Source organism: Canis aureus, chromosome 32 (genome assembly GCF_053574225.1).
Source record: "Canis aureus isolate CA01 chromosome 32, VMU_Caureus_v.1.0, whole genome shotgun sequence".
NCBI classification, from domain to species: Eukaryota; Metazoa; Chordata; class Mammalia; order Carnivora; family Canidae; genus Canis; species Canis aureus.
Genome location: NC_135642.1, coordinates 24,662,467 through 24,681,674, shown reverse-complemented (window position 1 = coordinate 24,681,674; position 19,208 = coordinate 24,662,467). Strand labels below are relative to the sequence as shown.

Here is a 19,208-nt window from a genome sequence, read left to right as displayed (position 1 = left end):
TTATTTACTTTGTAAGTAGACTACAATGAAAGTTATGAGATATCACTTTTGTGATTGGGTTATAAGAGATTATGAATTTCAATCCGTAACAACCTCTCTTTATGGCTTTCTTGGCTTCCACACTTTGATGAAGAAAGAGGTCGTGTTGGAGAGGCCCACCTGGCCAGGAACTAAAAATGGTCACTGGCCAACTGCCAAGAAAGTAGTTAGGCCATCAGTGTAATAACTTCTGAAAAACTAAATTCTGCCAACTACTACATGAAAGAGTGTGGAAGCAGAGTTGAACCTTCAGATGTGACCACAGTCTTGAATGATACCTGGATATCAGCCTTGTAAGAGACTCCAAAGTCAGAGGACCCAATTGAGCCATGCCCAGATTACTGTGTTCAGCAAAATAATTCCATACTCTCCTCAAATGGGAAAAATATTCATATCCTAATCCTCAGAACCTGTATGTTCTGTTATATGGCAAACAAAAATGAGTTTGTAGTTAGAATTAAGTCTCTTAATAAGCTGACCTTAAGGCAAGGAAATTATCTTGGACTTAAAGATAGGCCTAATGTAATTGCCAGGGTACTTAAATGTGGAAAAGGAAGGAGAAGAGTCAGTGTCAGAGTGATTGGGTGTGAGACAGACTTGAATACATATTGCTGACTTTCAAGATGGAAGGTGGCCATAAGCCAAGAAATGTGGGAAGCTTCTAAAATCAGGAAGCTTCTAAAAGTCACAGAAATGGATTTTCCCCTAGAGCCTCCAGAAAAAAAGGCAGTCTTGCCAATACCATAATTGTGCCTAGACACTCACATTAGACTTCTGACCTACACAACTGCCTTTATTAACACAGACCACAAAGTAGTCTCTGAAGTTTCAACCTAGTATCCCATAGAGCAAATGTGAAGGCAATTGATCTACATTAACTTCTCAAGAGATGCAGAAACTTTTCTAAATAGTATCAGTAAGAGAGACTACAATCATTGAGAAAAGAATAACCAAGTATTGGAGTCCTTGTTTGCATTTGGGTCTGTTAATACTATTTCTCACGCCTACTGGTACCTCTAAGTTTTTCTTACATGGAGCCCGGGATTTGACTTAGGCTTTATGCTTGAATTGTGATTCTCCTATACTGGGAGTTTCCTGCTTACAAACTACTTACGACTGGTTACCTCTCTGCATCTGTAGAATCTTTACACATACCTCCACCCTATTACCTTGTGCCCAGCTTTTTTTTTTTTTTTTCTTTTAACTTTCTGCCTTCATATTCCTCTAAGCCAGAGCAGTGAATTTTGGCCTTGGTGTTGTGGCACATTGCCATCTACACAGTGAGTTGTCAGATGTGCCTCAATGAAGTTTTTGTTCATTGTAGTGATGGTACTGAAGCTTAGAGATAATTTACGGTTTTCATAAAAAAATAAACTTATTTAAAGTATTGTATTATAATTTGAAATAAATAATATATTATGTTAATGTATAATAAAAGAATGCCATTCACACTCTGTTATATGATAAAGTGGTTCCTGCTGGGAGATAAAAGGCTGTGTTTTCCTGTAGCACATGGCATGTGTAGCTTGTCAGACTCAGCTCTATTGGAACTACTTTGAAGTGAGGATTAGCATTTTAGAGAATTCCTAAAGAACCCTTCTGATGGTAAGTAGCTTACAACACATTGAAGTCTTTTGGGAAGATGGAGGAGAGGATTACTATAAAGCACAGCAGAATGTATACTTTCCTCATTAGATATTTCTGTTCTCTCTCCAAATTGCCCCCATGCTCTAACCAGCTCTGTTTCTCCAGCATCAGACTGTCATCAGGTATAATCTCTGTCTTCCTTTCCAACTAAGCTTCTAAAAATGCCCTCTTATTGCCTCTTAATTCATCTCTTTTTGCTATCTTGAATATTGTTATGGGACTGAAATGAGTCTGAGCTTACACCATCATCAAGCCACTCACAGGTAGTCTCTTAATACAGTAAAATATATGCACAGGTTGTGTGACATGCTTCCAAAGCTCTGGTTTAAAAAAAGGGGGCTTGGGGTGCCTGGGTGGCTCAAATCAGTTGAAAGTCCAACTTTTGGTTTCAGCTCAGGTCATGATCTCATGGGTGATGGGATGGAGCCTTGTGTAGGGGTCCACACTCTGGGGAGTCTGCTTGAGAATTTGACTCCCTCTCCCTCTGCCCTTCCTCCCACTTGCATGGACTCTCTTTTTCTCTCTCCAAAAACAAACAAACCTTAAACCATAAAAAAAAAAAAAAAAGAATAAAGGGGTTTTAGCCAGAGCCCTTCCCTTTCTCCTTGAGTTAAAACCAGGTCACATCTATACATATTACTTATAGTCTATATGATTGGCCATCACCCAAAAAGAATCCACAGGAGATCATGTCTTCAGAGATTTCTCTAGAAGATCTACAAATAAAAACATGGCAAAGCAGAGTTTTTAGGGCTCCTTAATAGGAAAGTTTTTAGAAACCTGATTTTATACCAATTATCATCTACTTTGCAGATTTTCTTTCCTGCCAAAACGTTTTCACTTACTGAGTATTGCAATCTCCAAACAAGACAGATTCCTGGCCAAAATATTACCAAAAAGTTACAGATATTTACATTTTTTGGTTCCCTCTGTATATGTGCCTGCATGGCTGCACTTGTGATTGATTTATATTGATTTAATTATAAGGTTAAATTTATAAGTTCTACAGTTAAAGTCAAGCAGTTTAAATAATGTTCATTCACTCTTAAAACATTTTGTCTACTTTAATACCTACCAGGGGCAGCAAGTCAGAAATCAGCATCTAAGAGCATGATATTTAAGTATTTATATTGCCTGTTTGAGTTGAGCTTTTCTTTTTCCTTTCTTTTTTTTTTTTTTAAAGATTTTATTTATTTATGTGAGAGAGAGGGACAGGGAGAAGCAGACTCCCCACTGAACAGAGAGCCCAATGCAGGGCTTGATCTCAGGACCCTGAGATCATGACCTGAGCTGAAGTCAGACACAACTGACTGAGCCACCCAGATGCCCCAGAATTGGGTTTTTCTAAAGTAGTTTTTAACAATTACTTTTATTTCTCTAAGCTTTTTATTCTCAAATGCTACTAATAAGGAAGGAAAATCTAATCAAGATTTTATCACTTCTTTGCTTTTCTTTTTTTCACCTCCTGCAGATGAGATATGGCTAAAAGGTTTATAGTAGGAAGACAAAAATTAAAGAGCTAAATATAGATTTTTCATATAAGTAAATAATTTACCATTTATGATACTGACATATACAAAAGTATTGCTTTGTTTTCTGCAAATGCCAACTCTATTTTCTTGATTGTATTCTTACTACATTTTCCTCCTGGTAATTATGACCTACTACAGACTTCCACATTCAAGTGCTCCATTCAAATATTTTGCCCAAGAGGTGTCATAATTGGCTAGGAATATCTTTTTTTTTTAATTTTTTATTTATTTATGATAGTCACACAGAGAGAGAGAGAGAGAGAGAGGCAGAGACACAGGCAGAGGGAGAAGCAGGCTCCATGCACCGGGAGCCCGACGTGGGATTCGATCCCGGGTCTCCAGGATCGTGCCCTGGGCCAAAGGCAGGCACCAAACCGCTGCGCCACCCAGGGATCCCTGGCTAGGAATATCTTAAATAGTCTTAAGGGGAAAAAAAGTTGATGCCTAAATAAATCATTCTCATTATAGATATTTAAGAGAACTCAGTACACGAAGGTCAGCCCCAAGTTGTGTCAAATTCCCTAACAGTATAGGTGAGATTTCATATATGCTCTATTGGCAAATGAAAATTCACGAATTAGAAAATATATCTGACATTCTTTTGTGGGACCTAAGACTTACTGCACAAAGTATTATTAAATGATTGAAAGATTATTATTATTTGATTATCCACCATGGCCTAGTAATGAGGGTACATGTGTAAATGGGATTAAAATTTCTGACTCCTTGGGGCTTATTTTAAGAGCAGTGTTTTTAAACTGCTGGCCCCAAATCATCAGTAGGTAATGAAATCAATTTAGAGAATTATAACTAGAATTCAAATAAATGCTTATATATAAACATTCTATACATTTATATATATGAATGAAATATATAAAATATTATATATAATTATATATAATATATATGGAATTGAAAAAATAGAATAAGAAATTTTTAGAGTTTTTCACCTCTATTCCTGTTAAGAATCCACATTTCATGAAACTTTTGTGTATCTGTATGTGTGTGTGTGTGTGTGTGTATGTGTGTATGTATACTGTGTCACTGCAAAAATGCAGTTTTTACTTTGGACTATGACCCAAACACTTACAAACAGTGCTATAGGACAAAGAGAAAAAATTAGTAAACATATGAATAAATAACTAGGCTAAATTTAGATACAGTAGGTGTTGCAGGGGAAATAGGGATGATTTGTAGAAATGTAGTGAGAGACAGGATGGTCAGGACTGGTTATGAAAAGAGATGATATGGGAAGTAAGATCTGTATGATGGGAAAGACCCTGTCATATAGAGAGTAGGAAAGAGCTTTATAGGTGGAAGAACAAGCATGAATGTTCTGATGTGCAAAAAAATGTGGCCCAGTTGAGGTCTAGGTATGAAGACAGTGTGGCTAGAGATAAGTGAGAAGAATGTAAATAAATGAAGTTGAAGGGATGGGTAGATTACATAGTGCATTAGAAACCATGATTAAAAAAAATGGATTTTGGTCTATTGAAAGGGGCAGATTTGGGAAGCTTTTATATGCCAGAGAATGCCTTGATCTAATTTAAGTTTGTGGGATACCTGGGTGGCTCAGTGGTTGAGCATCTGCCTTTGGCTCAGGGTGTGACCCCAGAGTCCTGGGATAGTCCCATTAGGCTCCCCACAGGGAGCCTGCTTCTCCCTCTGCCTATGTCTGGCCTCTCATTCTGTGTCTCTCACGAATAAATAAATAAAAATACAATCTCTTTCTTAAAAGATTTTATCTACTTATTCATGAGAGGCACAGAGAGAAGGAGAGAGAAAGGCAGAGATACAGGCAGAGGGAGAAGCAGGCTCCATGCAGGAAGCTCGAGATGGGACTCTATCCCAGGACTCCGGGATCACACCCTGAGCCAAAGGCAGATGCTCAACCACTAAGCCACCCAGGTGTCCCTAAAAATAAAATCTTTAAGTTTGTGCAGGTCAGTCTGGAAGCTATGAGCATAATGAAAGTGTGCAAACCATTTAGGGAGCTATTACAGCTATCAAAGCAAAAGTGTGTGTGTGTGGCTACAACTAGTTGGAGGTAGTAGAGATGGAGAAAGGTAGAGAGGTAGAGAGGTTTTGGAACTAGAACAGCTATCATTTATTTACAAATTTGTGTATTTTGTATGTTTGGAGATGGTGGTAGAATAAGAGAAAGGAATCCAAGATGATGTCCAAACACTACACGATGGTGGCATCCTCTGCTGAAATGGGAAAGGACAGGATAGGAATAGGATTTGATTAGCAAGGTTTTAGTCCTAGACATTTATTTTTAACCTGTATATTCAAGATGTCTCATAGGCACATGTTTCATTCACAGCACTGGTTAAATTTTCTAATTATATATTTATTTGGGTAATTATTTCCTTACTGTAAAAAATTCCTAAAAAAAAAGTTCCTTGAGGCAGTGGTCAGGACTCTTGCATATTTTGTGTGTTATATCAAGCCTTGCATGCCTGACACAGAGCAAGCATTCAGTGTATATCTATTGAATAAATGGCATATATTTTGGTTTAATGAATACCTGAATGAATACCAGTGATCAGGTTTATTTTAGTGATCATTTTTTCCCCAAAGAATTAAGTTTTAACAAAAGAGAATTTCTACTCAAATGATGATGAAACAAGAACAGTGAGATATCTATCCAGAACCGTGAACCTGGGTCAGTCACTAGTTGATCAAATGCTTCTAGACACCAGCCTTCTAGAGCAGTGGTTCTCAAACTTTAGCACATACTGGTTTCATTTTGAGGTCTTGTTAAAGCTGGGATTGCTGAACCCTCTTCTTAGAGTTTCTGACTTAGTAGGTCTAGGTGGGACATGAGAGTTTGCATTTCTAACAACTTCCCTCCCAGGTGATGGTAGTGATGCTGATCCAAGGAAAACCAGTACTCTAGCAAAGCAAAGGTTCATAGGTTGCCAGAGGAAGTCTGCGAATGGGGTACTTATATACTTATATACTCTTTCCTGGAAGGAAATATGCACATTTTGTAGGTATATGCTACATGAATCTTTTGCTAATAGAGCCTGCCTATTTCATCAGATTCTCAAAGGCCATCAAAATTTAATTAACATTAAGAGTAGTGGTATTCAATCATGGATATATATTAAAACATTTTGGGGCTTAATACACAGTTTTAAGACAATTTGTTACACAGCAATAGATAACTGATGTACTAATCCTAAGCTTTATATTTTTTAGATAACTGCCTGAAAGTTTCCCTTTTGCTATTTTGGTGCTATTGCAGGTGATCTGATCATTTTATTCTTTATACTCATCTAATATATAAATAAATGATTAGCTAGTGAAGTAGTAGTGCTCTATGAGGGAAAGAGAACCCAGTGTTTTGCCTTATATTTTTTCTGAGGACTTACATTCAGAAGTTAAAAAAAGAAATAAATCAGAAGAGTCAACTTGTACCAATCTGAACAGCTAGAGGGCAGCTATGCTCATGACAAGACCCTGAATTGAGTCAGCAAAAAATTTAAATTCAAATACTACGGTAAGAAAAATGTGATAAAGCTCAGGTTGCCCTTTGAACCCCTGAATTGTTAGTGTGGATGACTGTTCTTTATTTCAATACCAAGTAAATAACAGGATTAAGTGAAATACTACTAGAATTTTCTTATTGGAGCCTGCATCTGGGTAGAGAGAGATCCTTATTGCTACTTACATATGGCTATGTAACAATTTAAAATACCTGAACTGGTGATGTTCCATCTGTTCATTCTAAAAAATAAAAAACAGTCACTGGGCTTTTGGGGAATCATTTCCATTTACCCAGGATTTTACTAAAGTTAAAAGACTTAACAGCTACTGAACTTAATTTCAGAGCACACGTGGGGTGCATTTGGCAAATGAATCCACTTGTGTGGCTAGTGAGGCCACACCACAGTCTAAGTTACTTTAGACCTGTTTTTGCTATGTGATTACTTTTTGAGTTGGAGAATTAGGAACCCAGAGAAAGTGGTGGACCATTTAATTAGGTTTTACTCTAATACTCATTTCTATCAAAGGAACTCAGTATATTACTCAGGTCAACATATTTTAATTACCTTTTACTGAAAGAGATTATAAGGCAAGTTAGTAGACGGTTAAAGGTTAAGATGAATAATAGCATTACAAACACTCCTGAATGCCTATTTTTCTTTCTTGTTATTTTGAAGCTAAATATTTCAGTCAGCATGTTCTAGATTAATTACACATACAGTTTACACTCTCGGTCTTCTCCAGAAATACAAAACACGTAGTTACAACTTAATCGTTGGGGGAGAGGGTGCTAACCAGAGAAGAGGAAACTGAAATGCATTTACTGTAGGTGTGAAAGGGGCTCCTTGCTTCCCAGTTTAGGTCATTTGAACATTGATAGGGGATAATTCCAAAATGTCTGAGAAATACTACATTTAGAAGGTAAAAGCAAGGGGTTTATAAGAACATTTCCAGTTTCCATTTTATTTCCTTTTATATTTGTGCCCACGTGGCTACTCCCAGCTTACCTTGTAAGAAGGATTTATTTCCCATTCCCACTCCTCTCAATTTTTAATTGTAATGTGTTTCCTGAAAGCATGAACTATTTCAAAATGCACTGAGTTTTGTTCTATGCAAAGTAATAAAGATGTAAATATTAGAGGAAATTTATTTGCTCTTATTGGAATATGACTCCAAGTGAAAGAAAGAAAGAAAGAAAGAAAGAAAGAAAGAAAGAAAGAAAGAAAGAAAGAAAGAAAGAAAAAAGAAAGAAAGAAAGAAAGAAAGAAGAAAGAAAGAAAGAAAGAAAGAAAGAAAGAAAGAAAGAAAGAAAGAAAGAAAGAAAGAAAGAAGAAAGGCTTGCCATGAATGTAATATGTGTTTCTATTTTTCTTTTGGATAGGAGATTAAACAAAATAAGCAAGTTTTTCATTTGTTTATAATAGAGGTTCATTTTGCTATGCCTTCTTGGCTAAATTATCCATATCTTCCATGTCACTTTTCTCCTATTGAGTTTTAGCTAATGAATTTGACTTGGACTTTCTCCTTCCACTTCCTTGAGAATTATTTTTTTTTAATTCTCTTCTCCTTTTTACTGTTATTTTAATTTTTCTCCTATTCTTCTTTCTCATAAAAAAAAATGATAGTCTCAAACTGTAGCATGCATCAGAATCACCTAGAGGTCTTATTTAAAAAACAGACTGCTGGGCCCCATATTTTGAGAACAACTTCCCTAGTGAATCCAGAACTTAAATACCAATAAATACACTTTGTTCTTGCCCTTATTTGGGGGAGTGGAGAAAAACATAACATATAATGTATTTTGTTCTTGCCTTTATTTAGGGGAATTGAAGGGCAAATATAACACATGATATCTCAAACTGCTCCATCTAAACTGATATATTAATCCAAAAATCCAATCTCTGTTTTGGGGTGAGTCATGTGAACTGCCACTGAAAATTTAAATGAATAGAACTGTGTCTTTGCAGTAATGAACATCAAGAATTAGTGATCATTTGTTGTAGTTTTTTCATTTGTTGTCTGTTAATCTAGATTTGGAATTCCAAAATTAGGAAGATGTCACAAAAATGAAGGTGGGGCTAATAAACAGAGTATGACTGCAAGAAATATTTTACAATTTATCATGGAAGTATAGCTTGAATGTCATTGTAAACATACAATCTTCCCTTAACATTCAAACACATGCATGGGCAATACACACACATACATATACTGAATTTCTGTAGGTAAATGAAGTATTTAGGGCTTTTTTCACATTTATAATTATTAAATACTTCGTAGAACTGCTAAAACCACAACATGTGGTGAAAATAATTTTTGGGAAATGTTCTCCTTTGTGTAAGTGATTGCATCAGATTTGTGTGATTATACTGAATTGTGGCTGGAAATGAACATTTGGGAATTAAACATATATTGTGCTCGCTTCAGCAGCACACATACTAAAAAATGGGAATGAAACATAGCTATTCTTTTGCCTGTATGTAAACATAGGTATATATTTATATATGCATTCATTGGTTCAGAGCATTTGTATTAAGTGTCAAAGAAAGGGAAGAGCTGAGAGATTTGAACAAAGTTGAGTAAGAGTTCAAGGTATAGTGAATGATAGATTTGTGAAGTGTAACAGAAGAACAAATGTTATAATAGAAAGTATTATGGGAGAATAGGGACGAAGTACTTATTTCTCTCCGAGAATCTCAGGAAAAACTTAATGTAAGAAATAACTTTGAATTAAACTTTGAAGAATACATGAGTCTTTGCTAGGGATAGCAAGTAGAGAAAAGCTTGAGCAGTGACGGGGGCATTATGCACATTGCCCTGAGACAGAAACTTATAAGAAGATTTCAGAGAAATGTCAAATAGTTGGAATAAGCTAGAGCATATAGTCTATGTATGGGGAAGGTACTAAACACTAGGACTAAAATTAGATACAGAAAGGAGAGTAAGGTACCAGTCCAGGCTATGCTAAGAAATTTGGATTTTATCCAGTGGTCAAGGAAACATATACAAAGGAAGAACCCTATCGATGAAGGTAGCAGGAAAGATGTATGTCCAAACAAGGACAATAGTAAGAAACAGAAAATTATGGAGGAGAATTTAGATAGAGAGCTTATACTATATATTTGCTAATTGGATGCTGAGGAAAGAAAGAAGTCGACCATGACTTCCCAATATTTAGTTTAGGTACCTAGAATGATTACTATGCTATTTTATAATATAAGGAAAGTAAAAGTGTCCTCAAGCACTGTTTAACTGTCTCTGTGGTATTCCAGTAGTCATTGTCAGAGTACCTAAATCTTAACAGCTTTTAGAATAGGAAAATAACTTATTAGTCATATGAAATACAGGATAGAAATTTTATTTTCAGGTACAAGACATTATCCATTAAAAGCTAATACTTTCACAAATATATACTGTACTACTTCTTTGAATCACTGAAAAGTTGTCTGTTTCTGGAATACTGGTAATTCATATTAGGGTGAGGGAAAGCCACCTGCCATCCCTTCTTGTTAAGAAACACCAACATTCCTGTTACTCATGGGAGTTTTTGTTCATTGTAGAAATTAGTAAAAAACTACTCTTGTTTACTAAAAAATGAGGACTGAAATCAATTTACAACTAGTGATTTGTGAGGGCAGACTTGAAAATCAGCAATTTGCTGACCAGTAGACCAGAAAGATGACAAGTGTGAAATAATTTGAGCTAGACCAAGTATGAGATAGATCAGAAAGACATTAAGTATGAGAATACTTTAAATGACGCTAGAGAAATTGATGGGGCAATAAGTCAATTCTGTTGGTGTGGGCAAGGTAGTCAATAAGATGGGTGAAGAGGTAACCACGCCCTCGTGTTCTCATTTTCTTTGTGGTTACAACTTCAAGAACAATGTTCTTAAACATCAGGGTGGCCTGACACCTGCATTTGGGTGACGAGCAATAGAGAGAGATCATACTTCTTTGAGAGAAGACCTAAACAATAAATATGAAGAGAGTGAAGAACACTCAAAGATATTTAATATAAAAATATTTGAATTATAAGTTAAGATTAGATAGCACAGGGAAAGTGTGAAGAAAAATTAATGGCCATAGATGTGTTTACTAGGATGATGGTATGTTGAAAAACTACAAAAGCAGTCTGAGAATTTTCTTCTATTGGTGAGGTCCAACATGATAACTAAATAGCAGACAACAAAGATCAGTCATAAAAAGGCAAACTGTTCAGAAAGCATGTTACTTCAACAACAGCATTGAAGCCTTGCTATACTCAGTAGGTGGTGCACCAACCAGCTGCCTGGTATCATCTCGGATTTTCTTAAAAATTAAAAGTATACTATCTCCCCCCAAAATCTATTCAATCCATGTTTTAGCAAGATTACCAGGAGACAAGTGGGGAAACTAAAGCTTGAGGAGCACTGATATGGGAGACTTTACTAATGCTAGGTGAAAGACAATTGTGTGTTACATATTGTAATTAATTTTATCTTGGCCTAAGTGATTAAAGTAAAACTAATTTTTCACCAATTGATTTTCACTGACTGTTTTTCTATTCAAAGATTCATTTAAGAATGTGACAAATGCCTTAGACACCTGTCTCCCATCCCACCCCTTCCTCAATGTGGATGCCATTTCAGGATAGGACTTGAAGATCAGCCACAAATCCCAATTTAAGAATCAGTGTTTAAAAGAATCCCAAACACTCTTACAGAACTATTAATTAGAAACCACCTGAATCCTTGTGGACCCAGTCTACCATCTGGCTGCTATCTTGAGGCCTAGCAGGGTTTGCTCATAATGAAGACTTTGAAGACACAGACATATGTTACACAATCAAGTGCCCTGAACAGGACTGTCCTGATTTGAGAATTGGCAGGCAACCAAATTCTGTGGATATCAAGATGACAAGCTCAATGTCTGCAGTCAACTGGAATAACCAATTAAACATTTTAGTCACTTATAGGCATCTAGACATTTTGGTGGTATTATAAATCATTTCCAAGTTCTTGTTTACTAAATTATAATCTTCAAATCTGTCATAATGGCTAATATTTGTTGAGTATTTATTATGTGCTAGGATATCATCCCCGTTCACACCCATCTCTCTCTGTCTTATTATTTCTCCTTACAATAATTTATAAGGTAGGTATTTTTGTCCCTTGTTAATACATGTGGAAAGTAAGGCTTGTTGAGTTTAATAAATTGTACAAAATAAGAGCCAAGAAGTTAATGGAAAGTAGCAAAGACTGAACTCAGACCTTGGTCTAAATTACTGCAAAGCCTACATTTGTACCTGCCAGAGTAAAGACTACAAGAGTTTTTAGAATAAATTATTTAGAAAAAATTCCATAAACCAACTCTGTTTCACATTTTTCTCCCTTCCTGTGCTCCCTTTTCCACATAAAGTACATCTTCTTTTAATTTGTAAAATTTATGCTGGTTTTATTCAGTAAGTTATCACCATGTGATCAAATGAATTACTATCACACTTGTAAGGTGGCCAATGTCAAATGTTAACAAAATAAGTTGGCGCATACAGATTGAGTAAAGTTTGGGAAAAGCTGTTTCATTTTAAATTAGATTACTTCTTTTATAGCAGTTCATGAAGTTCATGAAGTAGAGCAAAAAGCTCCAAAGAGCTACAAGTCCTGAAGTTCTAACTGGCTCCTCTCTGCTGACCTGACTTCATCACAGCCTTTCACAAGTTGGGCTGTTACTTTAGTCACAAGACGAACTATGTAGCTCAAATTATGTAATAACAGAATCTTTCTAGATCAACAGTCCAAAGCATTACTCCATAGTCAATATTAACAATGTTCTAGAAGGCAAATAGGAAGAGTCAGACATTACTATCAATGTGCAAAAGAGCCTTCCAGATAAGTGTTTTAAGTATATGCTCTCTACCTATGAGGCATTCTTAGTCCTCATTTTCTCTAGTAATTATTATTCATGCCACATTTTTTAAAAGGGTAGAGTACTTTTCTTGAGGCCACCTATTAGACTGAAATACTGAAAAGAAAGAAGGGAGAGAAAGTGAGTAGATTCACATGAATACTCTCCTAGGGGTTTAAACCTTAAATGACCCCTGAAGGAGACTGCTTTGAGAATTTGACAGATCTTTTCCTCTTTATATAAAAACAGTGATAGTCTCATCCCATTAGCATAGTGCTTTTGTTTGAAAAGTACATTTAACATATTGTGCAATCCTCTCACCAACCTGGGGACTCCTATGGCCTTTTTCATAGGAAAGAAAATCAAGGTTTGAAGGAGCATAATTGCCCAAGGTTGCAGAGCATGATAAAGCTTTCTGAAGTTAGGTTTCCCAGACTCAGATATCTTGTTGCTTCCCAACTTGCAATTCCACAAATGTTTAGTTTGAACATGGCAGGTATTCTATCCTTGTCTCCAAGGTGCCATCTATAGGATTGTCCCATTTGCAATTCACTTCAAGTAAACAAACACATAGTGAGTTTCTATTACGGTTCAATAAGTACAAAGATGAAGGAAAACAATCTTTGAACTCAAAAGTCTTCTCTTCTGGTGTAAGAAGTAGATGCGTAAATCATAAACTGCAATCCATGTTACTCCCTTTCTATATTTATCATGCCTTCTTGAAAATCTGTGTGAATGTGCAAATGTAATAACTATTGAGTTGTACACTTTAAGTTGGTTGAACTGTATGGTATATGAATTACTTATTACTAAAACTGCTATTTAAAATTAATTAATTAATTAATTAAACTGCTATTTAAAAAATAAAATTTATAAAGGAGACTCTTGTCTCAAAAAAAAGCTAAGGTAATTGCAAGATTATTAACTCTTGATCTTGGATCTGATTTTTGATGATACAATCTCAGCATTTTGGGATACTCTGCTTATACAAAATTTTTAATCTATAATCAGTAAGCATCTAATCAAAGTTATAGACACTTTATCTGTAGCATTCCTATTTTCCTTGATGTTTTGAACAAATATTGAATTTTTGAGGTTAAATTCCTTAACAGAAATACTATGTTTAATTTTCTAAAGTAACTACTTATTTTTAAAAGTAAATGTAACATAAATGTAACATAAAACATCCATTAGTTACACAAATGTTTCTACATGAGCAAAGAGAGGACTTGCCTAAATAAAATGTGTACTGGAAAGTAGTGCCACCTTGGAATGGTTTAAAATAATCAGATTCTTCCAAAATGTGGGCAGGAGTCTCCCTGTCCATTGCCCACCCCTCTGAACCAATGTGAATGTTTCACGTTACAGGTCAGAGTGATGACACACAAAGTTGCTGACTTCTTGGAATGTTCTCAACATCACACAGTAAAAGATCACAAGTGGAAGTCTCTCCTCCTCTGCTTCCTACTCCAATGAGCTAGGATTCCCCAGTAAAGTCTTTATTTAACAAGGAGTTACTGTAGTTTCTATTTTGTAGGTATCACTATAGGCAAAAAAATTACGTTGTGGTGAAGAAGACAGACTGTTCAGAAGCAATAAAATGTACACTCACAGACACAAATAAAAGATAGTAATTGCTTGCTATACAACCGATTAAAGTAATAAGGTTTTTCCTGGCAGTGACTTTGGATCCTGAGAAGAAATGACACTAAACTGAGCCCCACATGGCTACTGCTGAAGACTGCTGGGAAGAGAAGTCAAGGAAATAAGGCAGCTGGTGGGAAAGCCCAAAGAACTTAGAAATGTGATGTGGAAAAGAAAGGAATCCACAAAAACCATACATGTTTGACTTGAGCAACTGGATAAATGGTCACGTCAGTACTGCAATATGTGCAGGAGGAAGAAGTGGGTTTTGACAGGGGAAATTAAGAATTCTTTGTCGATTTTATAAAGTTTGAGATGCCAGAAAGACATTTGAGAAGGATGGGGGAGTGTAAGGAATAGAACCAAGGGAGCACATGCTAGTTGAAGAAACGTATTGGCCTAGTGTACTGGTGCTTGCCATTTGACTTAAGAGTCTCCTAGATTTCAGAGAGAGAACTGAAGCAGAGTGGTGTGAAAGGATGTGGTTGGTGGGAGGCAAAAAAAAAAAAAAAAAAACCAAAGAGAATGGGGTTGATACATGATGTTTACATTTTAGCAACGGTAAAACAAACAAAACAGTGATACAATGAGCACGAACTCTGAACCAGTCTTACCTATTAATCTATTTTCATATTACAGTCAAAATGCTTATTCTAAGTTGCAAATCTGAACAAGATATGTACCTCTGAAATCCCTTTACTGTTTCTTGTTTTCTTTTTTTTTTTTTTTAAGATTTTATTTATTTATTCAGGAGAGACACAGAGAGGGAGAGAGGCAGAGACACATGCAGAGAGAGAAGCAGGCTCCATGCAAGGACCCCGATGTGGGACTCGATCCTGGGTCTCCAGGATCACGCCCTGGGCCAAAGGCAAGCTCTCAACCACTGAGCCACCCAGGCATCCCTGTTTCTTGTTTTCTTAGCAGAGAGTCAAACTCCTCACCATGGCCCACCAGGTCCTGCATGCTGGTCCCTGACAATTTCTCCAGCCTCTCTTCTTGCTACCTCTTGCTCACAGGACTGCCTGCACTTTTCTCAAATGTACCTTGTGCTCACTCTAATCGCCAATGCTCTGTCCTCTGCCAGGACAGCACAAAGATGCTTCTTGCTCATCTCTTCCCAGAACTAACTCCTACTTGTACTTCAGATCTTTGTCAGAATAATAACACTTTTTCAGAGGAAGTTCCTCTAGAAAGTCTGCATTGTCCTCCTGTCCCAAATCTGAGTTAGATGCTTTTCCTCCAGACATTCTATTATCATTAACCTCAATCACCTCATATCAACTGTGGCTTCCCTCCATAATTTTGTTGAGGGCAGGGACCATGGACATCTTGTTCACTGCTCTATCCTCCACCCTGAGTACAAGGATGGATATTTAGCATTTAGGGGCTCAATATATATTGTTGAACAAATGGAAAGAAAGTTTTCCTCTAGACTGTAAGTTGCTAGAGGACAGGAAACCTAGGCTGGCTTCTGCTTCTCTAACGCTAAACAATGTGAGAGCTCAAAGGATATTTGACAAAATATTTTAACTTAGAATTCTATTTTATTTTTTAAAGATTATTTAAGATATATATCTTAAATATATATACATATGTATATATGTATATGTGTATTTATTTATTTATTTATTTATTTGGAGAGAGAGAGAGAATGTGTGCACTCACATGCATGCATGCATGTGAGCAGGGAGAGGAGCCCAAAGGGAGTGAGAGGAATGGGGAAAGAATCCCATGCAGACCCCATGCGGAGTGCACAGCTGACCACTCTGGATAGGGGGCTGGATCTCACCACCCTGAGATCATGACCTGAGCCCAAACCAAAAGAGTTATAAAATTAATCTACTGAGCAACCCAGGTGCCCCTAGAGTTCTATTTTAAGATCTCTATTTCCCTGATGAGATTTGGACTTATTGAGAACAAAGTTTCTGGCAAAGAGCCTTGCCATTGTCTTTTTGAAAACTTTGGTCAGATTTTAACTTTCATAGCCATGGATACAATTTTCAACTCTATGTAGACAAATTTCTGGACTAATATTAGTTACTCACGCTTCAATATGGCTTGCTTTGGTAAATGAACTGCCATATGGTACGCATACATCTGAGTATTATACTATGAGTGAAATACTTATGATCGTGCAACTTAGATGATTTGATTAAACATGTATGTTTTTTAGGGCTTTTATATACTCAGAGACGTCTATTTGCCGACAATGTGGAAATAAATTTTAGAATTAATCACAGCATTTTAATGCATCAATTCTTTACATTTAAAATCAAGAACAAAAAAAATCACAATTTACCTAAAACACGTGTTCTAAGACATATGGATATTTATAATTACCTTCCAGTGCATATTTCATATCTTGAGCAAAAAGGGTCCACATAATTTCAGCACTTATTTTTCCCATGTTCAGTTCTTGAGGAAATCTAAAACAAACATATATATTAGTACATCAAAATGAGAAATGTGCCTAAAAAATGAAATATGTCGCTTGACATATATGCCACAGTAATTGTTATATAGTTCATACTTTTATTTATTAGATTTTTCTTCATAGACTTTCACAGGTAGAGGAAAAGCTACGTACCAGAGTGTGGAAATAAACACAGTTATTTGGTGCTGGGAAAATAGATACCCTAACATGAATCTGAAGTAGTGATACCTGGGGCTTCTGATGGATGTCTTAGGCTATGCATTTGTTCTAAAGAGTCCCTTTAGTTTTACCAAGCACTCTATTTTCATATATCTCAATTTTGAAGATAGAGCATAATACTCTGAGTACCAGACACCAGGTAATACCCAAAACAACACCTTACATTCATCTGTTAGCCATTTTCCTTAAAGCACACTTGAGTGCTTCCATTCTTTATTTGCTTAAAATAAACTTTTTGAGAAGGCTCCTCACTGCCCTGGTAAAATGGCCCACTGAGGACCCATTAATCAAGACTCGAGAAATCCCGAGCATGTCTGTGTTTTAGATCAAATAAACTTTAGGATTAAGATTCCTACTGCTACTAAATATGCATTCTGTTTGTATGTGTTTTCAGTCTTAGGATAAGTCTCCTAGTAATATAAACCCAATGGATACAATGACTAAGTCTTTTCATTATACTGAAAATACCACATGCCAATAACCAAAAACATTGCTACAGGTTATCTATCACTCCGGTGATACATTTTGAAAAACATGAATCAGCCTTACTTTTACACACAATAAATTTAGGACTTTCAGAACTGTACCAGTTCCACATTTTTAAGGAATCTAAATCCTCAGAAAGAACAACTGAAGCATTTTGATGGCAGAGGGTTGTCTTAACTTTATGTTAAGACTGAAAGCATTTTCTGTTCTAACAAATATTTAATATATACATATATACAAAAAATAATATATACTAAAATATGTTAAGAAACAAAAATAGCTCTCACATTCTTTTATATTTTTGAGTTTATATCAAAAAAAGAGTAATACAATTCTGAATGCAGTAGGAAGTGTTGCCTAATTAACAGGACCTCAATATGACCTCAAGTAAGAAAAACAAAACACTGACACAGAAAAAAACTATTCTAGCCCAACTTTTCACTGAAAGCAAGTGTTTCATCAGATATCCCTTACCAACTGCCATCAATTTGTCTAATAATGTCAATTGATATTTCAAAGCTTAAATGCAGAATCTGTACATTTATCAAGTATTTAAACTCAGAATACTTTCTATGATGGGAAAATTAATATAAGCCGAATATATGCAAATTAGTTTTCAATATTAAAGTTTACTCTATGGATATAAAAATAACCTTAGGCAAGCAATTTATTTCAACAGTTTTCATTGTGGATAGCCACTAATATTACACAATATGTAGCATATTAATTTTTATGTAACAATTATGTAGCAACAAAATTATAAGTGATAGAACATAACGAGAGGGCTTTAAGCTCATAAAAGGAGGAAATTGGTTATTTTAATTTTTAAATCAGGAATAAAGAACATATTAAGTCACTTTATAATGATCTGATATTGGAAAAACACAGACATTATGTAAAAAGAAAACTGAATATCTCTCATAAAAACAGTTGAAAAATTCCTCAATAAAAATGGCAAATAAGATCCTACAATATATAAAAAGGATTATACATCATGATCAAGAGAGAGTTATCCCAAAAATGCAATGTTGGTTCAATATTCAAAAATGAAGCAGTGTAATTTATTGTATTAATGGACAAAAAGAGAAAAACTTGTTGTCATCTCAGTAGGCACAGAATAAGTATCTGACAAAGCTTAACATTCATTCATGATAAACAAACAAATAAAAACTCTGAAAACTAGAAGTTAGAGGGTAGTCAACCTTACAAAGAGAATGTACAAAAACCTACAACTAACATTATACTTAATGGTCTCATACTAAGTCCGGGATCATAGTAGTTATATTTATATCACTACTCCTATTAGGCATTATACTGGCATTCCTAGAGATTAAGAAAAGACAAGAAAAACAAATAAGACGGGGCATATAGATAGCAAAAGAAGGAATAAAATTCTATTTGCAGACAATTATTTATGTAGGGAATCCTCAGGGAAAAAAAAAAAAAACCTAAAAACTAAAAATTAAGCCACTAACTTGGTCCAGCAGGGTCATGGAATATGAAGTCAATATACAAAATAATTGTATTTCTATACACTAGCAATGAACCATTGGAGTTTGAAATTTAAATAATAGTATCATTCATAATAGCACCAGAAGCTATAAAATACTTAGGTATAAATCTGAGAAAATATGTACAAGATTTATATGAAGCAAACTACAAAGTACTGAGAGATACCAAAAAAACCCCTAAATAAATGAAAATAAAATATATTGTACTTGTGAATGGATATACTCAGTATTCTTAGTATGTCAAATTTTCCCTAGTTGATTTAAAGATTCAATGAATCTCAATCAGAATTTCAGTAGGATTCTTTTTTGGTGGAAC

General features: G+C 35.4%; 1 protein-coding gene across 7 annotated transcripts in view; it reads right to left on the bottom strand.

Moving 5' to 3' along the window:
• UNC13C (unc-13 homolog C) overlaps window positions 1-19,208 on the bottom strand; it is a 586,284-nt gene that overhangs the window by 173,245 nt on the left and 393,831 nt on the right. For all 7 annotated transcript variants that reach the window (XM_077881171.1, XM_077881173.1, XM_077881169.1 and 4 more), the window contains one exon: window positions 16,583-16,668. In XM_077881171.1, coding sequence (XP_077737297.1) covers window positions 16,583-16,668 — 86 coding nt within the window. The remainder of the gene's footprint in view (window positions 1-16,582; window positions 16,669-19,208) is intronic.